Raw genomic sequence first — 25,744 nt, forward strand, 5'->3', positions numbered from 1 at the left:
TGTGTGCCTGGTGAGGACTAGATCCTAATCCAGTTGTTATGGGTAGGATGCACCTTTTCAACGATGGGCTCAAAGTATTTGCACTAGAAGATACCAAGATAATAATTGAGAAGTTTATGAATTCATTCCCTCTTGTCCCCTACATTGTCTCCAGTGGGACTGCTGCAGTCTCCAAATCCTGCTCAGGCTGAGCTGTTCTGAGACTGCAGATTCGAGTCTGTTCTCTGCTTGAAGCCCCGTTGGCCAGCAGTGAGTGTGCTCAGACCCCAGAATCCAAGTCATCTTTCTGGCATCAGCCAGAGTTTGATCTCCTAAACATTAATTGTTGTTTCACAAATTGCATTTCCCAAGCTGCTTGAAGCTTTTCTTAATTTAGGAAAGAGGAATCAACAATAGATTATGGGAGGCTCCCCACCACTATTTTTCCAGACTCAAAAAACTCTGTTAGATAGTAAGATTCTCAGAAAACCACACAAGGCTTACCTTAGGCGTATGATGGTTTGATTTTATTTTTTTGTTTTAAATTTTTAAATTGTATTATTTGTTTGAGAGAGGATCTCACTGTGTGGTCCCAGCTGGCCTTGAACACCTGGGCTCAAGTGATCCTTCTGCCTCAGCCTCCTGAGTAGCTGGGATTACAGGCTTGAGCCACCACACTCAGCTTTTTTCAGATTTTAATGTGCTTCTCATGTATATCTAATTTGATCTCTTTGGGGTGGCCGGGGGAGGACTATTATCTACATTTTATAAATGCAGAAATTGAGTCTCAAAATAGCCAAATCCCATGATAGTTTCGTACAGAAAGTAAGTCACTATCTGCAACAGAGTTTCCCCCAAAGTAGAGGGAACACTGACCCTTCAATAGACATCTAAAGAAATAGAGTTCCAGGGTCAGGGGAGCTTGGCAAACAGTGCCATCCTCTTGGAAGCCCTATATAAAGAAGCCTGTTTAACTCAGTGTTTCCCAAATTTACTTGATCGTTAATCCTCCCCTGCCTCCACTTGGTAATATCTTGCATCACGGTTTCTCATAACACTTTGGGAGACGCAAATCTACAACATCACCATGGAAAACAAAAATGTAATTTTTGAGTAACTTTAAAAAAAAGTATCTCTATTTAAAATAACTTTAGCTCTAATTCAGAAACTCCAGAAGTTATCCCCATGGCTGTCAGCTAAGAGTAATACTTCCAGATTCATGGAGCGGTATACAAGGCACTGTGGGAGATGTTTAAAATCTAGTCTAAGTCTCAGTTAGTTACTAGCTTTGTCTGTAAGCCTCAGTTTCTATACCAGAAAATGGTATTTATTCCTGTTTCATGGTCATTGAAGAGGGTAAATGAGCCAGCTCGCACACAGCACTTGACACAGAGCCTGGCACATAGTCAGTGCTCAGAAAATACTAACTTTTTATTTTTAGTTCATGAGCTCCAAGCAGATTTGCTGTTCAGAAGAGCCCAGTGGCCTCTGTCTTAGGGATAGTAATGGGCATGGGCCAGAAAGAGGTGCCATCGAGATTAGATTAAACCTGAGAAAGTTACAGTTGGTTGAAGTGTCTAATCCTATGTAGCTGGAGTAAAGCACGTGTACCAGATTATATTATTTTCCTAGGACCACCATAACAAAGTACTACAAACTGAATGGTTTACACAACAGAAATGGATTGTCTCACAGTTCAGAAGGCCAGAAGTCTGACATCAAGGTTGTCGGCGTGGTTGGTTCCTTCTGAGGGCTGTGCGGAGGAATCTGTTTCATGATTCTTCCCAGCTGCTCGTGGGTTGCTGGCAATCTTTGGTGTTCCTTGGCTTGTAGACACATCAACCGATCGATCTCTGCCTTGGTGCTCACGTGGCGTGTTCCCCGTGTGCTTGTCTCAATCCAAGTTTCCCCTTTCTGTAAGGATGCCAATCACTGGTCTGGGGCCCACCCTATTCTCAGATGATCTCCTCATAACTGATTACTTCTGCAGCAACCCTATTTCCAAGTCAGGTCACATTTTGAGGTACTGGTTTAGAACTTCAACATATGAGTGTTTGGAGGACACAGTTCAGCTCACAACATGAGTGCAGTCTGTCAGTCCCTGGAAGAACCTTCAAGAGGAATTTGGCTAAGCATCCAGTTGTTGCATCTTTTTCTTTAGAACTACTTTTTTTTTTTTTTCCAGTCACCTTTATTAAGGTATGGTTTATATACAACCAAGTGCATCTGTTTTTAAGTGTACAGTTTAGTGAGTTTTGACAAATACACTGCCCCAATTAAGGTATAGACCGTTTTCGTCAGGTTAGAATTTCCTCCTGCTCGTTCCCCGGCAGCCCCTCTCCCATGTCCTAGCCCCCAGGCAGCCACTGCTCTGCTTCCTGCCACTGGAGATTAGTTGTAGCTGTACCTTTTCTAGAGTTTCATGTAAATGAAATTATACAGCATATATTTTTTATGCTGACCTTTCGGCTTTTATGTTCTTTTAATGTGAACTGTGAGTCCACAGGAATCGAGCATGGAAGTTTTTAATAACCATAAATCCAGCCTTTAGAATTCTGTAGCTATTGGGGCACAATCTTGATAGATCTTTAAGGAAAAATTTATTGTTTTCTTACTGTGCCCGTAGCCCTGTAGGAGACACCTCATACCCTCATTAAATCCCCAGACAGCCCTGTGAAGTAAGTGTTCTTTTCTCCATTTATAAAAGAGGCAGTTTCTTAGGGAATCTTTTTTTAAGTCTTTGATGACTGCTACCTGGAAAATGGGTTGAACTGAGAGATTTTTGAGCTTTTGCAAAAAAGCATTTAAGAATATTGGCATATGCCCATAGTGGTGTTTGTAGCGAAGTGTTACAAGGCCACTGTAAGGATTAAATGAGATAGTGATGTCAAGGGTTGAGAATGGTGCCTAACACACAGTGGGCACCCCCAAATGCCACCTGGCATTACTGTGATTAGCAGACTCACAGGCTGTCACAACCAAAGCCCTTCTGTGATGATCCAGGCCAGCACTCCACCCTTCAGGGCCCTGAGGTTCCCCCCATCTCCAGGGAGGACTTGACCTGTCCCTGTCCTTCACTCCCGTTCCCCCAGCAGCTTTGCCTTCTGGGTTTTTATCTGCAGCTAAAATGTAAGCTTTCCTCTGTAAAGAAGAGGTTCCACAATGGACAGGTATGGGCACCCCACCAGTGGGGTTCTGCTGCCTCCTTTTTACAGCATGAGAAGGCTTAGCGACTTTGGGCAGCAGGTGTGGGCAGGAGCCTGGAGCCCAGCTCTCTGAACTTCCAGCCTTTAGGAAATTAAAACAGGGAGATGCCAGCCCAATGCTGAGATATTTTAATGCCATGCCAGTTCAAAGTGAGGACGACTCTTACTATCTCAGTATCTCCGGATCTCCAGGCAAGCTAGAGGAGGAGTTTGTAGGCATGAATTGAAAGCTAATAATTTTCCAGCCTCCTGTTTGGGACATAGCAAACATTTTAGAGCTAAAATATGGAATCAGCCGACACTGTCTTTTTAGCAGTTATTTTTAATTTTGGGGGTTTGGGGGAGTTCTAATTTGTCAAATTTCCTCATCCCTTATCTTTCACATCACTTCAGAAATACGTGTGAATTAAGGTCAATTAGCATGTGTCGACATCCACCTCAAACTAAATCTCTAAATTATCTTCGTATAAATCTTGAAGAGGTAGTAATTTCAGCTTAAGTGGCAATTAAAAAGCAAGGATTATACTTAATAACCTCTGGGGGGGTACCTGAGGTCTTCTGTTGTAAAGTCTTGACAAATACTGTTAGTCATCAATAATTTAGGGGGATATCATCTGACTTCCATTTAGTTTTACATGGTTATGAAGGCTCCAGTTCTCTCTGGGGAGATGGCAGAAAGAAAATAGCGGGCACATGTGTGTGTGGACGCTGGCGGCTGTGCTTCCCAGGTGCTTCTCAGCTGTGGCACTGAGCAAACCACTCAGTCGCCCTGAGCCTCAGTTTCCCTTTTCTCAGAAACGATCATAAACCAGATCTTTTCCAGCCCTGAATTCATTTGCTATTCATTATAAAAATGCTAATATGCAAAATCTATTTTAGAGCTACTAACTCAAATATAGTCCTGTGTTACGGGATTAACATTAATTTAGTTAACTGTATTGTCAGATTTGACATTGAGGACATATTCATGCTAATTAGAACAGGTACAGTGAATAGGCTCTCACTCGAGCTGTCTCATTAAGACTGAACTGAATTGATTTTGATGCTTTCTTATAGATTTTTAAATTAAGAGTAACAAATGGTAGCAATTGGCTCCGAATAGATAGACTTTTACCTAGAGCAGCCACAGTCCCTCTCCACAATTATTTTTTACATTTCAGATATGCTAATTTGTTACCTCCTCCCATCTTTCTCTTTATTCTTGTCCAACTGAATTATATTAGTACAACTGAATGTATCTTTAGAGAGACACGTGGTAATCACTGCTTAATTTGTTTAACATTTTAATACCCATAGCCCGAGTACATGAAACAGGATATCGAGTGTGTTATTAGCAGATAAAATAATTCCAGTGATGGAATTTATTTTGAGTCTTAGTTTATATAAATGGTTGAGTGACTGTTAATATCAGGTCATCTCCTCTAAATGGTGATAAACAGGCCAGAACGTTAAGTGTCGTTATTATTAACTTCATTTCATTACTTCTAGTTTAGGATTTTCATTAGCTGACCAGAGCATTTTCAAATAACTTAGACTTAGAATATTTTTTAATTTGTCTCAAGAAAACATGTTTCCATAAAATACTGGACTGACTTAGGAACAAGAGGTTAATATTTAATATCACGCACATACCAGAGTCTCATCTTTTGCATATTTGCCATAGATAAGACAAACAGGAAGGAGGTATGTTCTGTACTTCTGAGGGCACTTTTTCATTTACATGAGGATTCTTTAAGCAGTGACTATCTAAGACCATCATTAAAGTTAGGCATTTCTGAATACAGGTGAAAATCATCACTTGTGAGATTTAAGCATAAATGTAAAAGTCGGGCAAATTTTCATTTACCATGTCTTAATTGAGAATTTATATTTTAAAAGCTTTGAGAATATAAGCAGGAAAAATAATGAATTTACCATGTATTATTCTTGTAATTAATAATATCAGAAGTTCATTAGTACACATTATCCATCAGCAGAAAAGATAATACTTGTAAAGTTTACATTTATAATAAAGTTTACTTTGTATAGCACAGTGTCCTGTGCAGTATAAAGTGTGTTGGGATTTCACAGTAAGTTCAGAATCACTGGGAAACAGAGGGAATAAGGAAATAAGGATAGCTGGCGCAGTGGCTCATGCCTGTAATCCTAACACTTTGGGAGGCTGAAGTGGGAGGATCACTTGAGGCCAGGAGTTTGAGACCAGCCTGGACAACATAGCAAGAACCCATCTCTAAAAAATTTTGTTTTAATTTTTAAAAAAGGAAAAAGGAATAAGGATGGTATGTGAGCAACATGTGTAGACTGGTGTTTTGTAAGTGTCCTTAAAAATAATCATTAAATCCTTAATATGTTTGCAAAATTTTGAAAATCTTCATGAAAAATTATAGCTTTGGCTAGGCGTGGTGGCTCACACCTGTAATCCCAGCACTTTGGGAGGCCGAGGTGGGCAGATCACAAGGTCAGGAGTTCAAGATCAGCCTGACAATGTGGTGAAACCCCATCTCTACTAAAAATACAAAAATTAGCCGGCCATGGTAGTGTGCACCTGTAGTCCAGCTACTCAGGAGGCTGAGGCAGGAGAATCACTTGAACCCAGGAGGCGGACCCCGCCTGGGAGACAGAGAGTCAGAGTGAGACTCCGTCTCAAAAAAAAAAAAATTATAGCTTTGCGTTTTACAAATTAGTTTGTTTCCCTTTCTGCTTTTATTCTCCATACTAAAGTGTTTTCTAATATTTCATATGGTTATTGGAGAGAAGAAAAAGTTTATGTGAAGGAAGGTGAAAGATGGTGAGCTGTGGTACACCTACCTTTTAAATTCTCTTCTGGAATGCCATATTAATGTTTATTTAGTGCCTACTGACTGTCTTGCCCTGTGCTAGAGACGGGGGGTACAGCAAGCAAAATCCAGTTCTACCCTTGCAGAGCCTGCAGGTAGACTGATTTCCTAGGGTAATTCTGAGTACCACATTTCATTTCTGAAAACACTTTGCCCTGATTGGGGGACCCACCCTACCCACTCTGAATCTGTCTCTTATAGCTACAGGAATCCAGAGTCAGCCCCGCAGAGCTGTTTGGCTGCTGTATTAGTCTGTTTTCACGCTGCTGATAAAGACATACCCGAGACTGGGCAATTTGCAAAAGAAAGAAGTTTATTGGACTCACAGTGCCACGTAACTGGGGAGGCCTCACAGTTACGGTGGAAGGTGAAAGGCACATCTCACATGGCACATGGCGGTAGACAAGAGAAGATAGCTTGTGCCGGGAAACTCCCCTTTTCTTTTTTTTTTTTTTTTTTTTTTTTTTTTGGAGACGGAGTGTCGCTCTTGTTGCCCAGGCTGGAGTGCGATGGCTGACCACAACCTCTGCCTCCTGGGTTCAAGCAATTCTCCTGCCTCAGCCTCTTGAGTAGATGGGATTACAGCCATGCACCACCGTGCCCGGCTGATTTTTGTATTTTTTAGTAGAGATGGGGTTTCTCCATGTTGGTCAGGCAGGTCTCCAACTCTTAACCTCAGGTGATCTGCCCACCTCGGCCTCCCAAAGTGCTGGGATTACAGGCGTGAGCCACCACGCCCAGCCTCGAAACTCCCCTTTTTTTAAACCATCAGATTTCGTGAGACTTATTCAATATCACGAGAACAGCATGGGAAGGACCCGCCCCCATGATTCAGTTATCGCCCACCAGGTCCCTCCCACAACACATGGGGATTATGGGAGCTATAAGATGAGATTTGGATGGGGACACAGAGCCAAACCATATCAGCTGCCTTCTTGTCATTTTTAAAAACTGCAGTATTACCAGCACTCCTAATGTCCCGCTTCTCAGAGTGTGGGCTGATAACCCAGAGATTCCTCAGCGAGCACAGGCTGCCTCGTTCCTCCTGGTTACTGGAGTTTTTACTGTGCAGGGTGACTGCATCAGTGTTTCTGTCCTGGGAAGTATTATGTATTTACTTTATTTCCACAAAATCTCTATCATCTTGTGAGTGTTTGATTTTCCTTTACTTGACATGTGTGCCTATTAACAGCATGAAATTGTGGGGTTGGTTTTTTCTTTTAATTGACATTTGGGCTGGGTAGGTAACAAATCAAACAGCATTTGATGCCTGCTGTCCCAAGGGACAAATCACTACTGAGGTCACTTACTGGAAAGAGATCAGAGCACTCCATCATAGAGCCTTGTCGGCTTGCTTTGTCATCTTCAGTACTGTGTATTCATTTTCTACCAAGTACCAAAAATAAAAAAGGATTTCATGAAGTACTGTGGGGAGTTGATAGGAAAAGTAATTGGATGGTACTCACCACCTGATTTTATTCTGATTGCATCTGCAGGCTTTCAGCTGATGCCTGTGATGCTGTGAGCTCATTTAGTGGTGAACTTTCCATCAGGGCCAAGGATCTACCTGATGCTCTAAAAATCAGTCTTCAGCCCCAGGATCTTCAGGAGGAAGCCACACAGAGAGGGATCTTTCAGATTGGTTGGCGGGAGGACTGAAGCAAAATGCAGGAGCTGGGGCCGGGCGCGGTGGCTCAAGCCTGTAATCCCAGCACTTTGGGAGGCCGAGACGGGCGGATCACGAGGTCAGGAGATCGAGACCATCCTGGCTAACCCGGTGAAACCCCGTCTCTACTAAAAAATACAAAAAAAAAAAAAAAAAAAACAACCTAGCCAGGCGAGGTGGCGGCGCCTGTAGTCCCAGCTACTCGGGAGGCTGAGGCAGGAGAATGGCGTAAACCCGGGGGGCGGAGCTTGCAGTGAGCCGAGATCGCGCCACAGCACTCCAGCCTGGGCGACAGAGCGAGACTCCGTCTCAAAAAAAAAAAAAAAAAAATGCAGGAGCATTCTCTTCTTACAAACCTCTCTCATTCAAAAGGGCCCACTTGCAGAGGGATCAAGTAAGTTCCTCCCGTGGATAAACAAGATCTATAGGGAAGCACACAGGCATTAGCCTGACCTCCTGAATGTGTAAGTAGACAGGAGGTTGGGAAAATGAGGTGAAACTAGTCTGATCCCTCCTCCCTGACACACACCCCTGTCCTCCTGTCTCTCTCATCTCCTATATTTTCCTTTCCATCAGTTTCTTTCTCACTCCCTCCCACACCACTGTCCTTTCCTCACTTCCTGCTCCCCTTCCCTTTCTTCTAACTTCTTGGCCTCTTTAGAGCTGCTGTCTGTCCCTTTCCTGCTTCTCTGACCCTGACCCCTTTTCTTCTCAGACAAAATTGCATTTATCCGCTGTGTTCTCCCAGCCCCTGTCATTGTCTTGGCATTATATACTGTGTCTTTTGCTTTAAAAACCATCTAATGAAATTCAGCTGGGCTCTTAACAATACCAAAGAAATTCTGTCGCCCATTTCACTTCCTCGGGCAGGAATGCTCTAGCGCAGTGCCGTCTGCTGCCACGGGCAAATGTCCTATTTTCCGCTGGCCGTTGTGGCTCACGTCTGTAATCCTAGCACTTTGGGAGGCCAAGGTGGGTGGATCACCTGAGGCCAGGAGTTTAAGACCAGCCTGGCCAACACAGTGAAATCCCGTCTCTACTAAAAATACAAAAATCAGCTGGGCTTGATGGCGCACACCTGTAATCCCAGTTACCCACTCTGGAGGCTGAGGCAGGAAAATCGTTTGAATTCAGGAAGTGGAGGTTGCAGTGAGCTGAGCAAGATCGTACCATTGCACTCCAGCCTGGGTGACAGAGTGAGACTCCATCTCAAAAAAAAAAAAATAGGAAAAAGAGGCCTGTTTTCAGAGTCTAAGCCCTAGTGGGTCAGACGCCACCAGATTGCCCCAGACATCTAAGATAGGAGGATGCAAGTTTAGATCCTGGAATATTTTGCCTCTAACTTTTAAACCAACTAGCTTGTTTGAACTTGAGCAACTAATCTAAATATTGCTGCCTCCGTGTGTTCCTTCTTTGCAAAAGATGGTATTGGCTTTCTCTGCTGCTTCCTCTGGACCTTACAAGGGTCATGGTTGTTCGTAAAGTCTTTGGAGTTCTGGGATCTCATAAATGGCGGCTTCCTGTGCATGAAGCACTATCTGGATACAAGGTACGATGGTTTTCTAATGCATTTCCATTTTTACAGGAAACTTCTTCCCAGTCAGGTTGATCTTTTAAAAGTTGGTTTGTTTTGTACTCTTGTTGGTTTTTATTTTAAGATATATCTCCAAGAACACAGATGTCTCCTTTACAGTGTGAAAATTGTAAAGAATAGCTCAATGCAATAAAATACTGAGGAGGATGATTGTTCACTGCTGTCTTGAGGGCTCATTCGAATGCCTGCTTCTTAATCTGTGCTTTCAGTGATATCTTCTCACCCATCTGCTCCTAAGCAGGAAGTTTCATCCACCACTGTCCTCTCCGAAATATTCCAAGAAACAAATCTCCTGTGCTAATACCAGGTCTGGCAGTTCAGCTGCAGGCAGTATTGGTCCAAATAGGACAAATGTAACTAAGAACTGGACAGCCCAATGGCCAGAAGAGAATTGGTCTATATTTTCTGAGGACAAATGAATGCCAGTGAATGCCAGATGTCACCTAGGTCCAGGAGGAGTGTTTCTGGCAAATCGCTAGGCCTGGAGCCTATCAACAGGACACATGACCCATTAGGTCTGAGTGTAAACGTGATACTACTTCCCTCAACATCTCTCTGCCTTTTCTTTCTTTTTTTTTTTTTTTTTTGAACGAGGTCTCACTGTGTTGCCTGGGCTGGGATGCAGTGGCATGATCAGAGCTCACTGCAGCCTCGAACTCCTGGGCTCAAGTAGTCCTCCTGTTTCATCCTCCTGAGTCACAGACTGTAGGCTGAGACCACCACGCCCAGCTAGTTTTTTAATCTTTTTAGAAACACTGTCTCACTATGTTGCTCAGGCTGGTCTCGAACTCCTGGCCTCAAGCATCCCTCCTACTTCAGCCTCCAAGTCACTGGGATTGCAGGCATAAGCCACTGTGCTTGGCTCTCTCCTCCCCAACACCTTTAAAAATTTTTATTACCGAATATGTCTTTTGGAAAACTCGGCACTGATTCTGCTTACAAGAGATCGTTACTTTATTTTTAAAGAGCATCACTTTATATCATTGAGACAAATTTTTTTTCCTGTTCTACAGGCGAATCTCAAGCGGCTTTCAGACTAATATTCTAGAACAATGAAAGACATAAATAAGTAAATGATACTCCAATAAAATGACACTAAGTAAAGAATCTTTCCCAAGTAGGCATTTTGCTTATTAAGCACCATATTTTATTTGCTGTTTTCTCCTGCCAGTGGAGGCAAATAGAAAACAGTAGTGATTAAAATGTAATCTTCCCGATCAGCTAGAGAAAATGGTGTGATTGTTAAGGAATCTCCCTGGGTTGGCTTTTTTTGCACTCATGCTTTTGGAATGCCTTTCATTTCATGACCAGTTCTCCTTTCTTTCAAAGGCGTTTTGAATTCCAATTCTGACCTTCTAAAATGTTAGCTTTCTTAAGATATTTGAATCTCTATGGCTTATATTTTTTAAAAATCGTAGACTAGGAAAAATTCAGAACTGGAAAGAGCATTATAGAGCATCTGGTCCGACTGCATAGATTATAAATGGGAAAGCTGAAGTGAGGGAGAAAAGAATTTGCCAAGGCCACATAGCTCATCGGTGACATAGCTTAGGCTAAAACTTGGTCTCTATGTTGTTGCATCCTTGGGAAAACTTTCTGAGTTTAGGTCCCTTACTCCTTGTCAACACTGTTAGAAGTGCCACAAATAGTTTGCTCTTTAAAAGGTAATTGGGGCAAAAGTTAGAAGTGTGATCTTTGTAATGTGGAATTACTAAATATAGGTACGTCTTATTTAAAAATAATACACCCTGGATTTATAAAACCCAGAGAAGTGCAGTCTTTGGGGTATTTAAGTATTATTTAGTTCTCAAAGTATTTCAGACATAATTTGATTGAAAAAAAATTTTTCAGCCCACTACAGCCTCCACCTCCCTGGTTCAAGTGATTCTCTTGCCTCAGCCTCCCGAGTAGCTAGGACTACAGGCATGCACCACCACACCTGGCTAATTTTTGTATTTTTAGTAGAGATGGGATTTCACCATGTTGTCAAGGCTGGTCTTGAACTCCTGGCCTTAAGTGACCACCTGCCTTGGCCTCCCAAAGTGCTGAGATTCCAGACATGAGCCACCACATCTGGCCAAAAAATTTTTATTTATGTGGGGTCTCTTGTCATCAGGAATTCCCTGTGCATATGACTAATTCTCACATTAAACTTACAAACTCCCTGAGGAGTTCATTTCCATAGTGTCCTAGCCTGGCATCAATTAGAGCAACCAGCCAACATTTTCTAAATGAATGAACAAATGAGCAAATGAACTTTTTATGAACACATTTATTATATAGAGCAAGTCATGTACGTATAAACCTGTGTATTTTAACTTTTCTTTTTTTAATACAAAAAAAGTCAAGCAAATGGGCACTTAAGAATCTCAGAGGAGGCCAGGCACGGTGGCTCACGCCTGTAATCTTAGCACTTTAAGAGGCCGAGGCAGGCGGATTGCCTGAGCTCAGGAGTTCGAAACCAGCCTGGGCAACACAGTGAAACCCTGTCTCTACTAAAATACAAAAAATTAGCTGGGCGTGGTGGCGGGCACCTGTAATCCCAGCTACTTGGGAGGCTGAGGCAAGAGAATTGCTTGAACCCAGGAGGCAGAGGCTGCAGTGAGCCGAGATTGCGCCACTGCACTCCAGCCTGGGCGACAGAGTGAGACTCCATCTCCACAAAAAAAAGTCTTGGAGGAGGTTCCCAGAGACTCAATTCAGATTAAAAGGAGCACATTTAGCTTTGGATACTCTGCTGAATGAGGACTTTCTATGACCACATCCAAGAAGTTAGTAAGTTTATGATTTATGTAGAGGCCAATACGTCCTGCTAAATGCACATGGAACTGAGAGTTAGGGGAGTGAATAAAGTGCCAATTTTCTGTGGTAGGGGAGGTGTCCACTTCCTGGGCCAGCTGGTCCCCGCCTTCTCTGTGATCACTGACCCTCCTTCTAAGCCTCCAGCCAGTATGTTCACCCCCAAACACAGACAGGGTGAAAGGAACAAGGCAAATCTCTCCCTCCTCCAGGGAATGCCAGAGCATGTATAGCCTAGTAATAAGAGAGTGGCAACCTTATCTGGGTACACAATGGCTAGCATGTAAAATATCACAGTAAATTTATTACTAGATAATTATAGGCTAAGCCACTTGACCTCAGAGTCAACTTCCTTCTCTGAAATGGTGATAATACCTAACATTGTGCAGAGGTTTCTGATTTCAGACTTGAAGGCCCCCTCTACGTGTTAGATGCTGTTTCATTGCCAACATTTGGTGTCGTTCGCATCTTCCCCCCACAAGAGTGTGTGCAGGGCGACTTCAGGAAACGCAGGCAGTGTACTTGGATAGCTTTGATCATTTTGCTCTTGCCGTGTTTTAGAGCTGGGAATGGAGGGATCTAGAAGAGGGGGCAGACGACCAGACAGACCCTGAGAGTGTGGGAACTATAGGCGACTGACCCTGTCTTTCAGGATCAAATGAAATCGTCTTGCTTGTCAGCTGAATACAAGCTTCCTTGACCTGAAGCCCATTTAATACTCAGTTCCGTGCATTTGCTCCCTGGCAAGAAAATTAAGAAAAGGGAAGTATTATCCCTAAGTTTAGTTCCATTCCTGTATTTCTTCATTCTGGCCTCTTAAAAATCTCAAAAATCCTATTATGAAGGTAAAATATAGCAGTGTGTCAAGAGTATGTACTAAATGATTTGATTGGACAATTGAGCGCTATTTTTTTTCCATTTTTAAAATTCAATAGTAGTAAATATTCAACTCTGTATAGCATAAATAAAAGCAACTAAAAATTTTTGCCTGTAGCATCATCACCCGGTCCTAATGCCTACTAATATTTTGGTGCATTTAATGCTACAATTTTTTATTGTACCTACACACATTTGCAAAAATGGCCTTTCCCTATAGAACTATTATTACTGAAGCTGCTCTGTCACTTTTAATGCTATGTTTTAGCTTTTTAAAAGTGAACAGTATCTATAGTTGAGCTGTAGAATGTATTTAAATTATTCTCTAGTGTTTTAAGTGTATTTAAAAATATGTAAGAAATCTATTTTAAAAATTAATTCGGCTATAAGAAACTTGTGAAATTCTATTCAGATGTTATTTTTCTCAAGTTCATTTCCTTTTTGAACTAAAAGCAGAGAAATGTTGGCCAATAGTCATTCTTTTCATGGCCTCAGCTTGGTAATCTAATAAGGGAGCTTCTCAGATACATATTTCACTATGAAAAAGAAAAAAAAAAGGCATGTTGAGGACACTCACTGTATCTGGCAGACAGACTGTGCAGTGAAATAGATAAACAGCAGTAACACCTTGTCCTGCCCCACAGCAAGAAGGGTAACATTTTACCACTTCAGATTAGGGAAGAACTGCAGATTAATTTAACACAGTCCCTGGTCATTTTGAAACAACTTTGAAGCACCCTATTTTTAATTTGTCTTTAATTCTGTGAAATTACGATTTTAATCTGAAAAGAAAAAGCAATACAGCTCAAGTACCATTTCATGAACCTACTGTAATGATTTCATTCTCTGCTTCCTTTCATACACTTTGTCCAAGGCACATAATTAGCATCTCTGTCCCATTTTCTTTTTATTTATGTGCACCCCACAATGCAATACTGTGTTACATCAATGCAAAGTACTGCCTTTTTGTTGGGCCTTGCCGCTCAGTGACCTTAAAGTAGTTCCCTGTACTTCTCACTAGGTCTGTAGAAGGCTTGTCTGTCTGTCCATCTGGCTTGTCAAATTTCACTTTATTTGTGCTCAGAGGAAAGAAAGAAACTTCATTTTTTCCTTCTAAATGCCAGACACTCTGTTAGATGTCTTCCCAAGCACTGTCTCATCTACTGCCATCTTTGCCCCTCTGTCGGGTAGGGCAATTTGATTCCCGTCTTAGAGATGAGGATACTGGAGTTAGATCAGTTTGGTAACTTCTCAGAGATTGCACAGGGGGCGGGCGGCTGAGTTCAAACCAGGTCTTCAGATTCCGAAGGAGCAGGGCTTTTTCTCCTGTACCCTTACTTAGGGTGCCCTGTATATGTGACTTTGCCAGTTATATGGAGTTTTGAAAATTGTCTTAACTTAGAAAAATGTTTTCCTTTACTGTTTTGGGATGGAAATTTTTATTCAATATATTGTATACTTTCCAATCTAATTTATTCTGAGGATTGATCTTTGGATGACTTAATTTTAGGTGATTTTAGCAAGTAGCTACTGTCCTGTGAGCTAGAAAACCAATAATCCCACTTCTTATAATGATTAAGAATAAGTAACACAAAGAAATGATAAATGGTTGAAGTGATGGATATCCTAATTACTCTGATCTGAGCATTGTATACATATATGGAATTAACACTCTGTACCTCATAAATATGTACAATTAAGTGTCAATTAAAAATAAAATTTTTAAAATTTTATTACATTCTTAAAAAAGAGTAAGTAGTCTCTATGAATTTGAAGGGGGCTCCTATGAATAAAGTGACTAGAAAGCTTGACATCAAATTTGGATACTCAGGAGACTCTTTTGGGCTAATTCTTCGTTGTTTCCCAAATGGTCAAGATTGACAGAAACTGTTCTCTAAATTATGCATACAGTACTCATCAATTTTGAATCACTGCTGCGTTTTGTTTTGTTTTGTTTTGTTTTTCTTAAGTGAAATTACCAGAAAGATTATTTTCTTTCTCTTCAGGCTCATTCTGCTATTTAGTTAAAGTCAATGGAGAACATAGAGTTTGGCAGGTGATAGGTGCCCAATAAATAGCACTTGAATGAATGAAGAAACCAGTGAGGCCTCTTTCAAAATACATTGACGTTATGGTTGAGAGTCTTGCTATACAATTAAGTAGCTATGGTCAGTAAAGTGATGTTTTCTTGTAAGAACCTTTATTGAGAGTCCAATGATTGTCATTCTTGAAACAACACTCCCAAGGCAACTACAGATTTCCGTCCCAGGAAGCAAGATCCTTGCCTAAGACACTTTTGATTACCCTTGTCAGACTATCAGAGTTAATCAGAACATTCCCATATCCAAGTATGCCATATAATACAGATGGGGTGTGTGTGTGTGTGTGTGTGTGTGTGTGTGTGTGTGTGTGTGTGTCTGAGAGAGAGAGAGAGAGAAAGAGAGAGAGAGAAAGAAATATATTTAAATTGAGGTTGAAATTTGTGGAAAAGTTATGATCTGTATTACATTCTTTCACTGCTCTACTGAATGTTATGAATTAAAATGTCAGAGAATATGGGTATTTTACCACTGACATGCTTTTCTGGAGCTATCACTAAGAAGCCTGTTTCTTTCTCCAGTGAAGGAGGTAATATGGTCAAACTCAATAGTGAAACGTGACATAAGACAGGGACATACACATTCTTAACAAATAAAGTCATTAAAACTTTCAGTTTAAACTTCAGCTCATTTGTTCAAGGCAGTACCCCTAGGGCTCCCGTTTGAACAGCACGCAGCTAGGTTAGAAGGCAGATTTTTCATTTGCTTCTTTTGAAAGATGCCTGAAGTCAAATCCCTTGAAGGATTTTACTACCAAAAAAATCATTGCTCCTCTGTTGGGTAGGTGAGATGGATGATGAAGCTATGGGAAGGAGCTGGGAAACGGAAATGTTAAAGATGCACTGATCAGCACGCCTGGAAAATCTGTTCAGGACAGATATGGGAAAGGAAGAATTAGAAATAGAATTCCTAAGGGCTGGTTCAGGTCAGAGTATATTTTAGTCAGATTTGGTGAATTCTATCAAAGGAAATAATAAGCACTTTTTTTGGCTTTAAAAAAAGTGTTATTTCACAGAAATTTAAGTAAGTATTTCAACAGTAAAGTGTTCTAATTGGAGGATTTTTTCCCAAGATTATTTTCAGTTTATCTTATTTTTATTTAATAGAACTTAAAGTGAACGAATCCTCCGCGTGCATATGTATACAACTGTGTCACCACTCAGATCAAGATGTGCAGCTTTGCTGGTCACTCCCTCCTCCAGCTACTACTCCCAAAGGTGGCCGTTGTTCTGATCTTTGTCATCGTCCTGCCTGCCTGTCACTTCATGTAAATACAATCATACAGTACGTGTCCTTTTGTTCCTGACACCTTTTCTTCAGTGCTCTACCAAATCCATAGGGCATCATTCTTTTTTTTAAAAAAAAGTATAGTGTCAGTAAAGAAGGGAGAAATACTGTTAGAAAGGGAGAGGGAAATGAATGTGTGTGTGAGGGGTCATAAGGCATTTGATCACTTGAGGCCATGAGTTCAAGACCAGCCTGGATAAACATAGCGAGTCCCCATCTCTACAAAAAAAGAAAAAAATTTTTTTTAATTAGCCAAGTGTAGTGGCACACACCTGTAATCCCACCTACTTGGGAAAATGAGGCAGGAGAATCGCTTGACCCCAGGAGCTCAAGGCTTCAGTGAGCCCTGATAGCACCACTCCATTCCAGCCTTGGCAACAGAGTGAGACCCTGTCTCTAAGAAATAAGAATAAATTGTATTCAGTTCTAAAATACTCCTGCTTCTCCATCACAGGAGTGGGAAATTCAAGTCAGTCATGATTTGGGCTTCCAAATATTAAGAAAAATTTCAGCAAAGTTTACTTCTACCCAAAGTTACTACACTGTCCAAAATGATGGCAACTAGCCACAGGTAGCTATCTAAATTAAAATTTATTATTATTATTATTATTATTATTATTATTATTGAGACAGAGTTTTGCTGTGTTGCCTAGGCTGGAGTACGGTGGTACAATCTTGGCTCAATGAAACCTCCATCTCCCATGTTCAAGCAATTCTCCTGCCTCAGCCTCACGAGTAACTGGGATTACAGGCACCTGCCACCACACCCGGCTAATTTTTGTACTGTTTGTGTTTTTGTTTTTGTTTTTGTTTTTGTTTTGAGACGGAGTCTCGCTCTGTCACCCAGGCTGGAGTGCAGTGGCCAGATCTCAGCTCACTGCAAGCTCCACCTCCCAGGTTTATGCCATTCTCCTGCCTCAGCCTCCCAAGTAGCTGGGACTACAGGCGCCCGCCCCCTCGCCCGGCTAGTTTTTTTGTATTTTTTAGTAGAGACGGGGTTTCACCGTGTTAGCCAGGATGGTCTCGATCTCCTGACCTCGTGATCCACCCGTCTCGGCCTCCCAAAGTGCTGGGATTACAGGCTTGAGCCACCGTGCCCGGCCAATTTTTGTATTTTTAATAGAGATGAGGTTTTGCCATGTTGGCCAGGCTGGGCTCACACTCCTGACCTCAGGTGGTCTGCCCACCTTGGCCTCCCAAAGTGCTGGAATTACAGGCGTGAGCCACCACGGCTGGCCTAAATTAAAATTTAAATTAACTAAAATAAAATTAAAGATTCAGTCTCACTATGACACCCACTTGTGGCTGGTGGTGACCGTATTGAACTGTGTAGGTCCAGAGCATCTCCTCCACTGCAGAAAGTTCTGTGGACAGCTCTGTTTAGAATGTGGGGTCTTAGCTCCCTACCTTTCCACCTCTTCTTCTCCAGACACAAGGATGTTATTATGGTGGGCTTCATTTATTTTTTCATTGTAAATTATCATGTAATTCTGTGGTTCTCAGACCACAGATCACCATACAAGCTTCTGTCTCCCGCATTATCCCTCAACCTGGGAGAAAAAAATAAGTGGTTGTGACACTATGCTGAATTTTTAATTTCTGGAAGGTACCATGCCCTCTCCCACTTTGGAGCCTTGGGAATACCACTTGGGACCCTCCTTCCTACTTCCCAGTGTTTGTTAAGTTCTCAGTTCTCAGTCTCTAGGGATCCTTCCCCATCCTTCCAGCCCCCACCCTGGGTTAAATGTCCCCTCCATCAGCTGCTGTAGTACCCCGGCCTTCCTCTGTCCTGATTGCAGTCGCATGTTTCATGGGCTCTCTTCTACTGAACAGCAGGACTGGTGAGGCCAGAGACCAGCCTGTTTTGTTTACTCTTGTTCACTTATCATTTGGAACAATGCCTGGCACTCAAGAGATGTTAATAAATGTCATGGGCTGGGCGCAGTGGCTCACACCTATAATCTCAGCACTTTGGGAGGCCGAGGCGGGCTGATCGCCTGAGCTCAAGAGCTGGAGACCAGCCTGGGCAACATGGTGAAACCCCATTTATACTAAAAACATGAAAAAAATAAATTAGCCAGGTGTGGTGGTGCACTCCTGTAGTCCCAGCTACTTAGGAAGCTGAGGCATGAAAATTGCTTGAACCTGGGAGGCAGAAGCTGCACCAAACTGAGATCATGCCACTGCACTCCAGCCTGAGTGACAGAGGTGAGACCCTGTCTCAAAATAATAATAATAATAATAATAATAATAATAATAATAAAATGTCATGGTCCAGGCCTGGTGGCTCATTCCTGTAATTCCAGCACTTTGGGAGGCCTAGGTGGGAAGATCAGTTGAGGCCAGGAGTTTAAGACCAGCCTGAGCAACATAGCAAGACCCCGTGTCTACAAAAAAATGTTTTTAGTTGGCCAGGTGTGGTGGTGCACACCTGTAGACCGAGCTACTGGGAAGACTGAGACAAGAAGATCACTTGAGCCCAGGAGCTCAAGGCTGTAGTGAGCTATGATTGTGCCACTGCACTCCAGCCTGGGCAAGAGAGTGAAACCCTGTCTCTAAAAAATAAAAATAAGTGAAAATGTTTTGAAGGAGAGAACAATGGGCTGCACAGGGGAGGAGCAGTAATCAAGTAGCTTCGTGTTAGGACAGGGTTCGTCTCCCGGATTCTTCCTCTGTATTCCGGAAGGAGTTTTAGCACAGAGCGCTCTGCCTGAGCAATGCGCAGAAATCGAAATAGTCTTTAGCACTCTCAGTTGTTTCTTCAGCAGTGTGATGGCGCATCCAAGTCACTTGCACTCTTTCTGGTTAAAGGTTATGGTTTTCCTTTCTCTAGAAGTAATCCTGAAAGACATACACAAACTAAGATGATGATGGGAAGGTAGAGTTGAGGACGATGATGGAACGACAGAAGGCTCTGCTGCATCTCAGTGGGCAGCCATGCTTGGCATCCCTGGCCAAGGCCCCCCAAGCCAAACAACCTCGCAGGGAAGCAGCTGTGTAACAGGAAGGATTCCTTATCAAGACAGGTGGCAGAAATCCCACTTCAAACTCGCTTTACAAATACAGAAATTTATTTTCCCAAGTCACAGAAAATCTAGAGGTGGGAGGCTGAGAGATGGCTGATGCAGTGTGTCAACAATGTCAGCGAGGACCTGGCTTCCTTCCAGCTCTCAGCTCTGCCATCCTGGGCATTGGCTTCATCCTTAAACTGGCAGGGAGATGGCAGCTGCAGGTAGCAGCGTCCCATCCTGGACTTCAGTGTCCATCTAGGTAAAGTTGAGAAAGTGTCAGCTGCAGCTACTGGCCAAGGAAAGAGGTTGCCACAACTGTGTTAGATGAAGCATCTGGAGTCAATGGGATAGATACTGAGCATCAACTCCAACGTCTATTACAAGTGCCCAGACTCTCAGCCCCAAATATCCTCCCCTAACACCAGTCTGAGGATTTTAAAAGTTCTCATATATCAGGTACAGTGGCTCACACCTGTAATCCCAGTGACTTGGGAGGCTGAAGCAGGAGGATTGCTTGAGGGCAGGAGTTCAAGGCCAGCCTGGGCTACACAGTGAGACCCCTGTCTCTAAAAACGTTAAAAATAAAAAATTAGGCCTGATGTGGTGGCTCATGCCTGTAATCCTAACACTTTGGAGGCCGAGGCAGAAGGATCACTTTGAGCTCACGAGTTCAAGACCAGTCTGGGCAACATGGCAAAAACCTGTCTCTACTAAAAATATAAAAATTAGCTGGGCATTAGTGGCCTGTACCTGTAGTGTCAGCTACTCAGGAGGCTGAGGCTGGAGAATCGCTTGAGCCTGGGAAGTGGAGGTTGCAATGAAATGAAATGGCGCCAGCCTGGGTGACAGAGTAAGATACTATGTCAATAATAATAATAATAGCCAGGTGTGGTGGCATGTACCTGTAGTACCAGTTACTTGGGAAGCTGAGGTGGGGGGATCGCTTGATCCCAGAAGTTTGAGGCTGCAGTGAGCAGCTTTGATCACACCACAGCACTCCAGCCTGGGCAACGGAGAGAGACTCTGTCTCTTAAAAAAAAGTTCTTACAATCTGCCCCATATGGAAAATACCAAGTGAAGTGAAAAGCCCTGACTGGGTTAACTAATATCAGTTAATGCCTTAGAAATGAGCGTAGCCAGAGCAACCCTGCAGAAAGAGGAGAACATCCAGGATGGGGAGATCCAGCCTAGGAGAACCAAGAGGACTCACCAAAGGAGGGCAGTTCTAATCCTCGCCCTTAAGGGTCAATGCCCAGCCCACCCCACCCCACCCCTACCCTGAGCTGAAGAAACACTAGTTTAATTTTAAATTTAGCAATATCCATTGCATTTATGACTTACAATGTAAATGGTATATATTCTGAGAAATCTGGAATGCTTCAACCGATCAGTTACGCTTTCATTTTTCTCTCTTTCTATATAGACCTGGCAGTGTTAGAGCCGTGCTGAATGAGGTCACAGTCTAACGACAATATTAACCCTGCAAATCTGTTCATTTTCGCCTGAGCACCTTCAGGCAGGATAGAGAATGCGTCCAATTGAAAAACTATTACAGACTCTGCCGCACTATGATGGGCTAAAATGTAACAGGGAGGGAGGTGTGCGTGTGCCTGTGTGTGTGCGCGTGTGTATGTGTGTGTCTGTCCCAGGGAATCATTTTCTAAAAGGAAGTCAGTATGTGTCTGTTAAAAGTGGAGGTTGTATGATAGCATTTTTAAAGGAAAAATGTGTTTTCTGTCATCCAAATTTTAAAATGCTACTTTTAGTATTTCTGAACCTTACCTGTTTTATATTTACTACCAGCTGTCTTGGTTTTTAAATTTTTTTCCAATACCTAATACCCCTTTAACTCTCCTTCTTTGTGTGTTACAAACATCCTGTTGTGTTTTTCAATATCTATTTTGCATTGTTAAAAATATCTAGAAACATATAAAGAATAATGTAGTAAACACCCTTGAGCCGACCAGCCGATTTAAGAACTAAAACGTTAACTCTTTTTCTATAACTGTTTCTAGGCTCTGTTAATTCAGCATGTAGAAACACATAACACAGATGGTAAACATTTTGCGTAAAGGCCCAGTCACCACCCCATTCACAGTAGATGTTGAGTTTCAGAAAGCATGTGCATTCACAGTCTTGCTTGGACATGTGGTTAATGCTAAGTGGTCTAACAGTTGTGCCCCAGGTAACTCCTGAAGCTGTTCCAGATCATAAAATCTATGATGTTTTGCAAATTTATATTTTATCATGCTGTGTTTTATGCAGAAAAGCTAGATGACTTCCCCTTTGTGGTCTCCATCAAAGGCATTTTTCAAAATCCCTGGCTTTGCCATACATTGTTTGCATGTTTGAAAGCAATCTTTGGCTAAATTATAAATCTGAGAGTATACGTGTGTCATTGGTGTTACAGAATTCGTGCATAAGTGCTATTTTAGCTTATTCTTCAGTTAGATACTCTAAATGTTTGACCCCTTCATTGAATACCAGAGACCTATCTTTACTTGTCTGTGGTTTGGGCTCTAATTTAAAAGCAAACAACCATGTTTTGATAGCATTTGAAATATTTATATTGTATCCATGGAAAGGATGTAATAATTTATTTTCTCAAGAGTATAGTTTCTGCCCGGGTGAGGTGGTTCACGCCTGTAATCCTAGCACTTTGGGAGGCTGAGATGAGCAGGTCGCCTGAGCCCAGGAGGTCAAGATCAGCATGGGCGACATGAAGAAACCCTGTTTCTACAACAAACATAAAAATTAGCTGGGCATAGTGGCGGGTGCCTGTAGTCCCAGCTACTAGGGAGGCTGAGGCGGGAGGATTGCTTGGGCCTAGGAGGTTGAGGCTGCAGTGAACCATGATCATACCACTGCACTCTAGCCTGGGGACCCTATCTCAAAAAAAAAAAAAAAAAAAGGTACAATTTCTTAAACATGTTCTTGCTGCCAGCAGGTGATATCCTCATTCTGGTCTGTTTGCTCACATTGCCCCTTCGCCTGTGCGACCGCACATCAACATCTGCCTCAGTTACACTTTGGGAACTTGAGGCATACAGAAGAGCAGTTCGCTTGTGGTCCATGAGCAAGCACATATTTATCATTTGAGGGTATATTGACTGATAAATTTGTCGTACCTCTTTGCGAGGTTGCTTTGAGTATGTGAGCTGATGGCTAGACCAGTATGCTCTCTTTTTCCTGATTTGAAAAAGTTTAAGAAAACATTTTGTAGAACACAGGTGTCAGGGGTCTGTTTTATTCCAAGTGCATAGCAATGAGGAAGTTTTCAAAGAGAGGGCTAACTCATATGCATTTTATTTAGATATGTATTGTTTGAAGGGTTTGATTGTTGTTTTATTTGGAATGAATAGACTTTTCATATCATACTAGTTGCGATTTGTCAATTGATAAATGCAAGAATTTGTTAGTATAATAAGCCTTCATAGTCCTCAGAGTTATTTGAAGTGAACATTAGTTCAGCTCCTTATTTCTGAGCATGTGAAGATTTCCTTTTCTTTAATACAGAATTTGTTTTTCTGATACTCATGATAACAAAAGCAAGAGCTTGCCGGTTTTTCAGGTTTTATTACTGAATGAGTATCGTTAATCACTTGTTCATTCCTTATGCTATATGTATTTCCTATCTTTCTGCTGTAAAGAGAAAAAGTGTCTAAACTTGCTTATCTCTCTGTAGGACAGTCGGCCCAATATGTCAAGACCTCTGATCACTAGATCCCCTGCATCTCCACTGAACAACCAAGGCATCCCTACTCCAGCACAACTCACAAAATCCAATGCGCCTGTCCACATTGATGTGGGCGGCCACATGTACACCAGCAGCCTGGCCACCCTCACCAAATACCCTGAATCCAGGTAATCTGAAAAACTGAAAAATTAGACTCTGACGTGCATGTATTTGATAACCTAACTGTTTTTCCTTTGACAAGCATAGCAGCGTAGCCTCGTGGAGGCAGGGGGCAGGACGTGAAAGTGTGTGAGCCACCCTGCTGCCTAGGCTGGACGTCTTCGAATCAGGATTGGACCCGCAGCTTAGTCGAGTCCATGTAAAAATGTCACAGGAGAATGGAATACTGTGATATTTTGCTCTACAATGATATTCATAATTCTCAATGTAGTACAAAAAAGATGGTGATTGCTCCCCAACGCCTTCGTTCCTTCCTTCTTTAAAAACATGCTTTCTTATAGGTTCTGATAATTTTATAGGAAATGAGTTGGTTCATCAACTTGTGGACTAGAAAAAAAAAAAAAGAGATTCTCAGCAGTGAGGCATTATATTTAGATCTGTATGCAAAAATCCATGAAGCCAAAATAGTATAGTTTTAAAAAAAGGGCGGGCCATGGAACTTACGAACTTAAGGTAGATAAATAAATATACAAATTGTTTAAAGATAAAGGGTGATTTACAAATAGGCAGTATACATTTATGTTTATGACTTATCTCCTCCCATGCCCCTGCCCACCCATTTCTTTATTATTATTATTATTATTGTTGTTGTTGTTATTATTATTTTGCAGTCAGGGTCTTGTTCTGTCGCCCAGGCTGGAGTGCAGTGGTGCAAACATGGCTCATTGCAGCCTTGACCTTCTGGGCTTAAGTGACCCTTCCACCTCAGCCTTCCCGGGAGCTGAGACCATAGGTGCATGCCCCCATGCCCACCTAATTTTTTTTTTATTTTTTGTAGAGACAGGGACAGACTATGTTGCCAAGGCTAGTCTTGAACTCCTGGCCTCAGCAATTCTTCCATCTCAGCCTCCGAAAGTGCTGGGACTATAGGTGTGAGCCATTGCACCTGGCTAATTTTTTTAAATTTTTTGTAGAGATGGGGTTGCACTATGTTGCCTAGACTGGTCTCGAACTCCTGGCCTCAGGCAATTCTTCTACCTTGGCCATGGCCAAAGTGCTGGGATTACAGGTGTGAGCCACTGCACCTGGCCCCAACCACCCATTTCTAAAGGAGTTTCAAAGAAATAATTTCCTTTCTACCCTGGGACAACCCTCCTGGCTCTGCCCCAGATGTGGGGGCTATGCCCAGATCCTGTAAGGGAAGTTTTTTGCTGGTGGATAGGGGAGGAGGCGTGCACTCATGTGGGGTAACGTCAGGAAACAGGGTGGTTCTCTGTTTCTGATGAAGCCCTTGAGCTTCAGAAGGGCACATTTTTAAGAATATCTTATGAAGTGACAGATAACAGATAGCTTGCAGTCTAAGTAGACAGCACTGACATAAAAGTCACTGTCACCTTGCATACTACATGAAGGCCGACTTTTTTGATTTTGTTTTAAAATCTCACTCCATTACTTGATAATTGATGAAAGAATGTGAAGGTTGAAAAGAAGAAAGATGAAATGTTTTCTCTCTTAATTTCCAGATTTAATTTCTACAATAGAAATGCTTTAAATAAAATAGATTTCCATTGGTTCAATTATCCAAAAGACTATATACTTTAAAATGAAATGATCGTATTAGTCATCTATGACTATTATTTAGTCACTACCTTTCCTAAGTATATTGGAATAGGGACTACAAAAAATCATTTTATAATAATGGCTTTATTTTTCAAGTATTTTGTTATATAAGTAGTGTTCTTTTGGAAAATGCCTATTTCCATTCCTTCCAACCCTCTGTGAATACCACCATCAACTATAGAAAATCACAGCTGCCTCTTTAAATGAACACTTAATTCTAGGGTTTAAGTCACAAAATGCATATTAAGAGACAAAAAGCAAACCTTAAACTGTAGCAAGATTTACTGGTCTGATCTGATGGCCTTTTGCTTCAGTTTTTTAAAATTAAACCTTGAGACAGGAGGGAAGTTAATAAAAACTACATTTTCTGTGACTTAAGCAATTGGTTTTCTTCTATGTTCGTTGTAACTAGGTGGGTCTCCTTCCACTGACTCATTCCCCCCAGGGTTTAGCCCCTAGGAAGCTCCCTAGTATCACTTGGTGGGCTGGCCAAAGTAGAAGATAGAGGGAGAGAGGCTCTATTCGTTCAGTTCCTATCTCTCAAATAATTTGTTACTTTCATTATTCTGTCGCTATATATTATGAGGTAAAGACTTCATATAGTGTCCCATTTGGAGATTCTTTCTCAGTCCATCTTTCCATGGATATTTCTGAGTCTACTTTTGTTCCTTCTTATCCACACCCTGAAACATGCATCAAATAGCATGGATCTCATCACTTTCTTTACCTGCGCTGTGTCATACAGTAGTCAGTAGCCACGTACAGCTATTGAGCACTTTAAATATGGCCAATCCAAATTGAAATATCATCTAAGTGTGAAATATACACCGATTTTTAAAGACTTAGTACCAAAAAATGTAAACTCATAATTTTTATGTTGATTTCATGTTGGAATGATAATATGTTGAGTTAAA

General features: G+C 41.9%; 1 protein-coding gene across 5 annotated transcripts in view; it reads left to right on the forward strand.

The window, feature by feature from the left end:
• The window catches only part of KCTD1 (potassium channel tetramerization domain containing 1), a 200,275-nt gene that overhangs the window by 129,506 nt on the left and 45,025 nt on the right, over positions 1-25,744 (forward strand). For 4 of the 5 annotated variants that reach the window (XM_028837864.2, XM_028837869.2, XM_028837865.2 and 1 more), the window contains exon 2: positions 23,040-23,218. In XM_028837864.2, coding sequence (XP_028693697.1) covers positions 23,040-23,218 — 179 coding nt within the window. Of the gene's footprint in view, positions 1-16,162; positions 16,341-23,039; positions 23,219-25,744 lie in introns of all 5 variants that reach the window. The other variant, XM_028837866.2, reaches the window with a different exon arrangement.

The sequence above is a fragment of the Macaca mulatta genome, chromosome 18 (genome assembly GCF_049350105.2).
Source record: "Macaca mulatta isolate MMU2019108-1 chromosome 18, T2T-MMU8v2.0, whole genome shotgun sequence".
NCBI classification, from domain to species: domain Eukaryota; kingdom Metazoa; phylum Chordata; class Mammalia; order Primates; family Cercopithecidae; genus Macaca; species Macaca mulatta.